Source organism: Mercenaria mercenaria, chromosome 13 (assembly GCF_021730395.1).
Source record: "Mercenaria mercenaria strain notata chromosome 13, MADL_Memer_1, whole genome shotgun sequence".
Taxonomy (NCBI): domain Eukaryota; kingdom Metazoa; phylum Mollusca; class Bivalvia; order Venerida; family Veneridae; genus Mercenaria; species Mercenaria mercenaria.
Window position 1 is genome coordinate 36065614 of NC_069373.1, and position 9837 is coordinate 36075450.

The 9837-nt window shown below is 36.3% G+C and overlaps 1 protein-coding gene across 2 annotated transcripts in view; it reads right to left on the reverse strand.

The window, feature by feature from the left end:
- LOC123528833 (plexin-B-like) overlaps positions 1-8791 on the reverse strand; it is a 45691-nt gene extending 36900 nt beyond the window's left edge. For both annotated transcript variants that reach the window (XM_053521556.1, XM_053521555.1), the window contains exons 1-2: positions 8603-8791; positions 876-993 (exon numbers count right to left, since the gene is read on the reverse strand). In XM_053521556.1, the coding sequence (XP_053377531.1) occupies positions 876-993; positions 8603-8776 (292 nt within the window). In that variant the 5' untranslated portion in view covers positions 8777-8791. The remainder of the gene's footprint in view (positions 1-875; positions 994-8602) is intronic.
- Between the last annotated feature and the right edge of the window lie 1046 nt (positions 8792-9837).

A 9837-nucleotide genomic window follows, 5' to 3' on the forward strand; every position in this document is an offset into this window, starting at 1 on the left:
CTGACACAGGAGTTTTTATTAAAATATTTCATATGGGACAGGAAAAGATCATTGTTGACTTTTGACATTAAAGTGTGACCTTGACCTTCCAGCTAGGGGTCTGGGAACTGCACATGACACATTTTCTCATCATTGGGTACAATCTTTAAATGGATGACAAAGTTATGGACTAGAAAGGGGAAAAGACACACTGACCTTTGACCGCTGTGACCTTTGAGTTAGGGTTAAAGGTTTTGTGTAAGACACGTTGTCTCATGATGGGAAACATTTTTGCCAAGTAATATCAAAATACTTAAGTGCATGACAGAGTTATTGACCATACAGGGAAAAAACCCTATTGACCTTGACCTTTGAGCTATGGGTCTGGGCATTGCGCATGACATATCGTATTATTATGGGATACATTTGTCCCCAGTAATATTAAATACCCTGCAAGGATTGTTGAGTTACAGACTGGGCAGAAAAAGTTCTGTTGGCCTTTGACCTCCATTTGTGACTTTGACCTTTGAGCTAAGAGTCTGGCATCTGTGCATGACAGGGCATCTCATCTAGGAGAATATTTGTACCAATTAATATTTTAATCCTGTTTTGCATGACAAAGTTATGGACTAAGGAGGGAAAACATCATTGACCTTTAATCTCCAAGTGTGACCTTGACCTTTGAACTAGGGTTCTGGGTGTTGGGCATGACATTTCATCTAATTATGGGGAGCTAAGCAAAACTGTAATCACTTAATGGATGACAGAGTTCTAGACCAAACATGACACAGATCCTCTGGCGCCAACAAACATTTTGCATACACCAAATTTTGTTCATATCCCAATAAAAACCAAAAAACTATTTACTACTAATAAATTTTATTTTAAAAACTTACCTATAATAATGATGGCCAGAAGTCCTCCACCAACGGCACCAGCTATAATCAGAATCATTTCAACAGTTTTCTCATATTTCAAAAATCCAACTCTTTTGTTGTAATTTCCTATTGTCACCTGGAAAAAATGGGATATTTTTCAAACTGGAAACTAAATAGATCAAAGAAGAAAATGAGGGTAAAAAAGAGGACCAAACATGTATAGTAGTTCAGTAAAGTTAAATATTCACAATGAAGAACTAGATGTGTGTCCATAGGACACTGCTGCCCCCACCCCCATCCACCCTTTCCTGCTACTGTACATGATATCATAACAGGTGAAAATTTTAATGTTTTTTAGATAGTTGCAACATAAAACTTTTAAGCACTTCGTGTGAGGTTTTTTTTTTAATAAATCAAAAACTAAAACTCTGGTCTGACTGAGTGAAATCCCAAACAAAACACCAGGTGAAGAACATGTCAAATACTTTCCAAGATACATGTGGCACAAACTTTTATGCTTTAAATGCATGTGTGACTAAATGAAGTTGCAGTGTGAAATCCAAAACAAAGCTCAGGTGCACCAATTCACATGCTGGATAAAACTCCTACATGGTTACAGGCCTCTATGTCAAATATTTTTCAACATAATGTTCAACAGCGTTTAATGAGACAGAATTTTTCAATGTGTCAATGACCATAACTCTGATCTGACCTAGTGAAATCCCAAACAGAACACAAGGTGCACAACTTCACATGCTATATAACAAGAGGGCCAAGATGGCCCTAGGTCGCTCACCTAAGAAACACACCATAACAGTGTAAAACATGTTTGACCTAGTGATTTCATGGAAACAAATATTCTGACCAATTTTCATTAAGATTGGACCAAAAAATTGGTCTCTTGCGTTTAAAACAAGCATTTTCTTAGATATGACCTAGTTTCTGACCCTAGATGACCCATGTTCAAACTCGACCTAGATTTTATCAAGGCAATCATTCTGACCAAAATTCATGAAGATCAATTGAAAAATACAGCCTCTATCACACACACAAGTTTTATCTTTGATTTGACCAAGTGACCTAGTTTTTGACCTCAGATAACCCATATTCAAATTCGACCTAGATTCATTAAGGCAATCATCCTGACCAAATTTCATAAAAATCAACTGAAAAAAAAGTCTCTATCGCATACACAAGATTTTTCTTTTAATTTGCCCTAGTGACCTAGTTTTTGACCTCAGATAACCCATATTCAAACTGGACCTAGATTTCATAAAGGGCAATCACTCTGACCAAATTTCATGAAGATCAACTGAAAACTACATCCTCTATTGCATACACAATGTTTTTCTTCGATTTGACTAGTGCCCTAGTTTTTGACCCAAGAGGGACCCATTTTCGAACTCACCCTAGATTTCATCAAGGTTATCATTCGGACCAATTTTCATAAAGATCAGTTGAAAAATACAGCCTCTATCGCATACACAAGGTTTTTCCTTAATTTGACCTAGGACCTAGTTTTTGACCCGAGATGATCCATTTTTGAATCAGCCTAGATTTCATCAAGGTAATCATTCTGACCAAAATTCATGAAGATCAATTGAAAAATACCGCCTATATTGCAAACACACAAGGTTTTTCTTTGATTTGACTAGTGACCTAGTTTTTGACCCGAGATGACCCATTTTCGAACTCGGCTTAGATTTCATCAAGGCAATCATTCTCACCAATATTCTGAAGATAAATTGAAAATACAGCCTCTATTGCATACACAAGGTTTTCTTTGATTGACCTAGTGACCTAGTTTTTGACCCAAGATGACCCTTTTTCGAACTCGGCCTAGATTTCTCAAGGTTACCCATTCGACCAATATTCATGAAGAATAACTGAAAAATACAGCCTCTATCGCATACACAAGGTTTTTCTTTGATTTGACCTAGTGACCTAGTTTTTGACCCGAGTTGACCCATTTTCGAACTCTGCCTAGATTTCATCAAGGCAATCATTCTCCCCAAATATTCATGAGATCAATTGAAAAATACAGCCTCTATCGCATACACAGGTTTTTCTTTGATTTGACCTAGTGACCTATTTTTTAAACCGAGATGACCCATTTTCAAAATCGGCCTAGATTCATCAAGGTTATCATTCTGACCAATATTCATGAAGATTAGTTGAAAAATACAGCCTCTATCGATACACAAGGTTTTTCTTTGATTTGACCTAGTGACCTTTTTTTGACCCGAATGACCCATTTTGGACTCGGCCTAGATTTCATCAAGGCAATCATTCTGCCCAAATTTATTCAGAAGATAATTGAAAAATACAGCCTCTATCGCATACACAAGGTTTTTTTTTTGATTTGACCTAGTGACCTAGTTTTTGACCCGAGATGGACCCTTTTTCGAACTGGGCCCTAGATTAAATAAAGGTTATCATTCTGACCATATTCATGAAGATTAATTGAAAAAAACACCCTCTATCGCATACAAAAGGTTTTTCTTTGATTTGACCTAGTGACCTATTTTTTGACCCGAGATGCCCCATTTCGAACTCGGCCTAGATTTCATCAAGGTTATCATTTGACCAATATTCATGAAGATTAGTTGAAAAATACAGCCTCTATCGCATACACAAGCTAAATGTTGACAGACGACAGACGACAGACGACGGACGCCGGACGCCGGACATCGAGCGATCAGAAAAACTTTTATGCATACTTTTAACTAAGTCAAGGGCCATAACTCTTGTCTGACAGAGTGAAATCTAAAAAAAAACCTAGGTGCACAATTTCACATGCTGAATAATATTCAACTTCACATGCTGAATAATATTTCTGAAATATTTCATAATGCTAGGTCAAATACTTTTTGAGGTTCAAGTGACACAAACTTTCAGGCCCTTCTTATGCATATTTTTGACTAGTCAAAGGCCAAATCTCTGGTATGACTGTTTGAAATTTCAATTTAAACAACAAGGTGCACAACTCCATCTGTTGAATGACAATCCTGTTAAGGTCTGATGAGTCTAGGTTTAACATTTTTTGCAATATGTGCAACACAAATTTGGACAGACAGAAGGATGGATAGACAGGGACACACAAGGGCAGCCCAAATTTTGGGAGGCACAAAATGCATTTTAATAATACTGGAAAGGAGTTGGTGGCCAAGTGGTTAAAGGTGTGGGATCAAATCGTTAGCCACTTGATGCTGGATATTCAATAAAGATCTTTGAGCAGGAATTCGTATCATTCGACGCCGCCCTGAAGGTGGTGTCGAGTATATGAGATACACTTTTATTTCGGACCCTGTAAAGATGGTAATGAATAGTTTCGGAGTGATAAACTGAACAGGAATGTTTGTAAAGGATAAACGATATTGCACAATACATTTTAGTGAATAAACAAAAAAATGGCAAAAAGAAAACAATAAAAAATGTATGTAATGCAACTTATTATGCAACAATGCTATCTGTCTTTCCTCTCCTTATTTGTTGAGCAGAACATATTTTTTCATTTACAATTTCGTCAAAAAGGTGGCAGGGGAGTGCAGATTTGCGAATTCCACATTGACGTGTGGGTACCAGTGTTTAAATATCCATAGAAATCTCGTTTTTGTTTATTTTTCTTTGAAACTACTATGGACCATTGCAGATACTATAGACTACATAAAGACGAACTCTCCGGTCCTATGCCCCTGTCGCTTTCCATGCCGATGTAGTGAAAAATGGCCAAATCACCCAAATTTTATAGACCAAATTTAGCCTAACCGGGCCTCACGTTGAACTCTGCCATTCATCCATTTTGTTTTTTTAAATGCTTTTTCGTAGCATATATGTATAGTGCGAACATGAGGGCATACCCAGGTGGTGTGGAATTTTGCTCCCAACCCCCACTTAATTTCCCTAATTTTCACTTGAAAAAAAGTGGATGGATGACAGCCGAGCGTCTGGCGACGTTTTGTTCTGTTTGTTTATGTTTTAGCCTCAACGGAAGTACGGAGCTAGGATTTTAAAAAACCACCCGCCATGTAGAATCATTAACCGTTCCTCATTCCCCAGATATATTAAAATTAATAATGATAAATAACCAGAAGATAGATATGCTTTTATATCTACCCTGTCCTGTTTATACAGAAAATCGACCGGGGCCAAACTACGAAACCGCTCCCCTGCCACCTTAAATTTTTAATGTTTAAATAAAATAAATTTAACCTGTCTTGAATCCTAAGAACTTATAGTGATATCAACTGAACAAAAAGTGTTGCCGTAACCTTACAACATAGCCGGTGAATGAGCCAACAAAACGGCCCCCCCTCTACGCAAGAATCAGCCGAAATTTGCTTCTGACTCAAAGTAACCCGAAAAACTATTTACTGCCTTTAAAGTTAATTTAACATGATATTTCATTTTAAAGCCTTTCAAATGTTAAACCATGCACTTTTAACATAATTTTGGTATACAAATGCAAATTACCTACTTATCCTATGGGGGACACCCCTTAAAGGCCACCCATCCACCCTTTTGGGGCCACCCCCAGCCACTATATAGCTTAATGGCATTGCTAAAATATAGACACATGTGCTGCTTTTAAACAAAATGGCATGGAATAGTCGTTATTAGGCACTATTTTCTTCTTTTTGCCGGTTTATGATACGAATCTACGGCTGGAGTCCTTAGACTTCTTTTATTTATATGGCCACCTACTGCCGTTTGGGACTCGCTAGGCCGAATTTAGTACCCCAAATTGAATTAAAAAACCATATTGGTTACAGTTCATTCCGTAATGGGTTTAAATAAAATGCAAAAAGTCAATTTTCGTGGTTTTGAAATTTGTCTATTTTCTTAAGGGTGGCAGGGGAGTGCGATTGGGGAATTCCACATTGCGTGTGGGTACAGTGTTTAAATATCCATAGAAATCTCGTTTTTGCTTATTTTTCTTTGAAACTACTATGGACCATTGCAGATACTATAACTACAAAAAGACGACTCCCCGGTCCTATGCACCTGTCGCTTTCCATCCCAAAGATTTTAGTGAAAAATGGCCAAATCACCCAAATTTTATAGACCAAAATTAGCCTAACCGGGCCTCCGTTGAACTCTGCCATTCATCCATTTTGTATTTTAAATCCAATTTCGTAGCATACATGTATAGTGCGAACATAGATGCATACCCAGGTGGTGGGGAAATTGTGTCCCCCAACCACCACTTTATTTCCCTAATTTTCACTTGAAAAAAAGTGGATGGATGACAGCCGAGCGTCTGGCCGACGTTTTGTTTGATGTTTATGTTTTTAGCCTCAACCGGAAGTACGGAGCTAGGAATTTTAAAACACCCGCCATGGTAGAATCATTAACCGTTCCTCATTCCCCAGTTTATTTTAAAAGAATTAATATATGTTAAATTCCATGAAGATAGATATGCCTTTATATCTACCCTGTCCGTTTAAAACAGAAAATCGACCGGGGCCAAACTACGAAACCGCTCCCCTGCCACCAAATGTTGATCTGATTTATTGATAAGGGAGGTTACTCTGTAAGTAAAATTCTCTATTTCTATTCTTAGCATGACCTACTTACCTATCTCATTTTCTATAAATAGAACACACCGCAGATATACAATATAGGTGTGCAATAGGCTAAAGAGCATTTGGCTGAATTTGTCAGTAACAAGTTAATACTTCTTTAAATGTGGTTAGATCGAAATATCAAAAGCCATGGGACCATAACTTATCAAAGCATCAGTGACTTTAAAATAGAATTCCTTGTTGAATTTATATGTTCATTGATCTTATATGACTAATCAGATGCTCTGGTTTTATTACATCTTGTTACTTACATCTTTTTTTCATTTTTTGTTTTTAATTTAATAGATAGTTTTTGTATTTGTCCATTCCTGACAAAAAAAAAAAAAAAAAAAAAAAAAAAAAAAAATTCTACACTTTGGCAGTGGGTTATTATGCTTGCTAAATTTCTTGTAATATTAGATTTGAATCTAGACACTGACACACTCCTAGTAACCTAACAGTTCAACGAGGACTTCAGTTTATCGTTCTCCGAAAAAAAAAATGAATTCTATTTATATTCAAAAGTTATAAGAAAGATTCATGCTTTGTGAAATAGGGGCAATATAGAGATTTATTTATGGTTATATTATTCTTTTCTTAGACAAAATGTTTGGTTGTTTTTGGCAACGGAAACAGTAAATTGCTGTGTATAATCTGCATTCTGAAAACTTAAAGTAGGTGACTAAGGTCCATAAAATTCATCGTAAATAGAAAACACTCATTACATTACATGATAATAAAAATAATGGTTTCTGTGAACCACAATTTGAAATATTTCAAACATTTCCTCATTTCCCAACAAACTGCATTTCTGTGAAACTTCATACACACGCTCCTGCATATAAGAACTTTTCACAGGAGGTGACCTTAGTTGGTGATTAATTACTTTAATTTTGTATGTAAAGGGACCACCTACTCGCAATGTTAATGTCATTGCAGGTAGAGGATTTGTATTGCATGGTAAAACTTTTCAATCATGTTTATTCTTCATGTTTTGAACAGTTTATAACATATATTGTTTTATGTGCTAATGTTGATAACTTGTAGCCAGTCAGACTAATAAAGTAATGATTAGGTGATTTCTCATATTGCAATAAATGTACTTCAGACACAACACTTGGAGGCATCTTTGATGCTTGCATCAATGAATTTCCTTGTTTTATCTTTGTTTGACATTTATCAACCTTATAATACTAGAGGTGCTTTTGAGAAAAGCGCACATCTCCCACAAGTGCCTAATCACCTAAATAGTAAGTTAGTCTGTCTTTGTATACTGTTTGCGGCCTATTTGTATTCACATGTTTGAATAACCAGTCTACAACGCTGTATCGGTAGTGTCAGTAATTATGTTCAAGGGCCACATTTCTGAAGTGCCTGGGCCGATTTGGCTAGTTACCGGACTTGGCCAAGGACTTATTAGCAAACACATTTTGTTCAAGTTTGGTGAAGATCGGAGGAGAAATGTTCGACTTAGGGTGCGAACAAGCTTTGTGAGAGACAGACACACACACAGGAGTAAATCAATATGTCTCCCACACCACTGTGTGGTGGGAGACATAATTAGTCCAGTAAGACAGGATTATGAGACAATGTGTCTGAAGTTTTAAGTATTTCTGGAAAAAAATGTTGAGTCAAAGCCATTGTATAACTTTGACTCCCTTCTAGTAAAAAGTGCTTTTTATCAAATTTAGGTGAACTCAGAAGTAACTTGGATAGAACATTTATCTACAATTATTTCCGTAACAAGGCTTACAAGGCCACGTATTTTCAAGTTACAATACTAAAGGAATTTTAAAGCCATATTTGAATGAATTCCATCAGGTAGTTCAAGAGAAGTTTGAAGTTGTCTGAAGGAAAATCTTTTTTTTATATCAAACAGCCAAGGCCTCTTTCCAGAGGACCTTGACTATCATTCGTAAATTGTTGAATCTCTACCAGAGGTTGCATCAAGCCAAATTATGACTGAATCCTATCAAGCAGTTCTGGAGAGGTCACTTGACGGAAATGTTGATATACAAACACCTTGTAATCACATAATTCCAAAACCCCAAAATCTGGTCCTCCGAACCAAGCTGAGCTAACTGTAACAGAAGTTTGCATAATGTTTACTTTAGTACACAAAAACTTTTAACAGTAAAGCATTAGTGGTATAAATAAAATGTAAAGAAATTATTCACTTACATTTACTTCCGGTAACGTTGAGCCACGTGAAGCTGGTTGTTCTTTTGGGGCTAGACATGTGATTAAGTTTTCCTTCAGCTCAAATACTGAACATTTTTCCAGCCCAATGGTTATATTGACATCAGACTCTTGAGCAACCAGATTTATGTACTCTCCCTTCAACAACACATACATCAAATGATTTCAATATCTTTATAATTATCAAACATGAATTCCTTATGGGGAAATCTTTTTGCTGAGTAATAAATATTATGATTACAAAAATACTATTGTCTCCAAAATTATTAGGTAGGATAAGTAGTCCATGATATCAGATATGTCAATGTTACAGAAACTGTAATTGTGGCTAGTATTACACTTACTGCATAGAAAACAGAAAAAAAATTATACAGGAGCAACCATGTTAAACAGAATTCATAACAGAGTAGATTTTAACCCTTATCATGCTGGACACGACTGAGTCTGCTTTTGCGACCAGTGTAGATCATGATCAGCCTGCACATCCATGCAGTCTGATCATGATCTGCATTGTTCGCCATTCTGTCAGTGTCTTTTTGGTAAGCCGCCCTTTTAACATTTAATGGTTCTGTCAAAATTGAAAGATGGACAAGTACATTATAGAATTTAACAGAGTATGTTTTAAAAGTATAAAACAAAGACCACTAATGGACTCTGACAAAAAATATAAGACATGATAGCAAGGTAGAATCAAGTCTTACCATGCTTCTTTTTTTTTTTTTTTGGCTCCAAAGTTTAAAGACGAAGTATTGAGACCTGTCTCAGAATACAACCTTAAAACAGGTCTATTTCAAAATTTGTGCTAAGAAACAGTGAAGCTGTCCTAAGTCTGTCTTTATGGGTGGGTTAAAGGTGGTCAATCCATTTAAGATTTATTTAAGGAACAAAAGACCATTACATGCAGTTTTGGGCTTAGAATGTATAATTTTATTTTTTATAAGAATTTGCAATTACCCCTTTAATATTAAAGTATATACAAAGGGTCATGATGACCGTGGATCGCTCACCTGAGTAATATGAGCTACATGTTTCAAATGTCAAACTGATACTAAACAAGAGCTCGTCAAAAACGAAATGCCCCCTTGATGCATTCAGTAATTGCACAAGGAACAGAAATTATTTGCTCACTGTAAACAAAAGTTCTACTGTTCTAGTGCAAAAGTGACCTTGACCTTTGACTTTTGACCTCAAAATCACAGTGGTCATCTGCTGGTCAT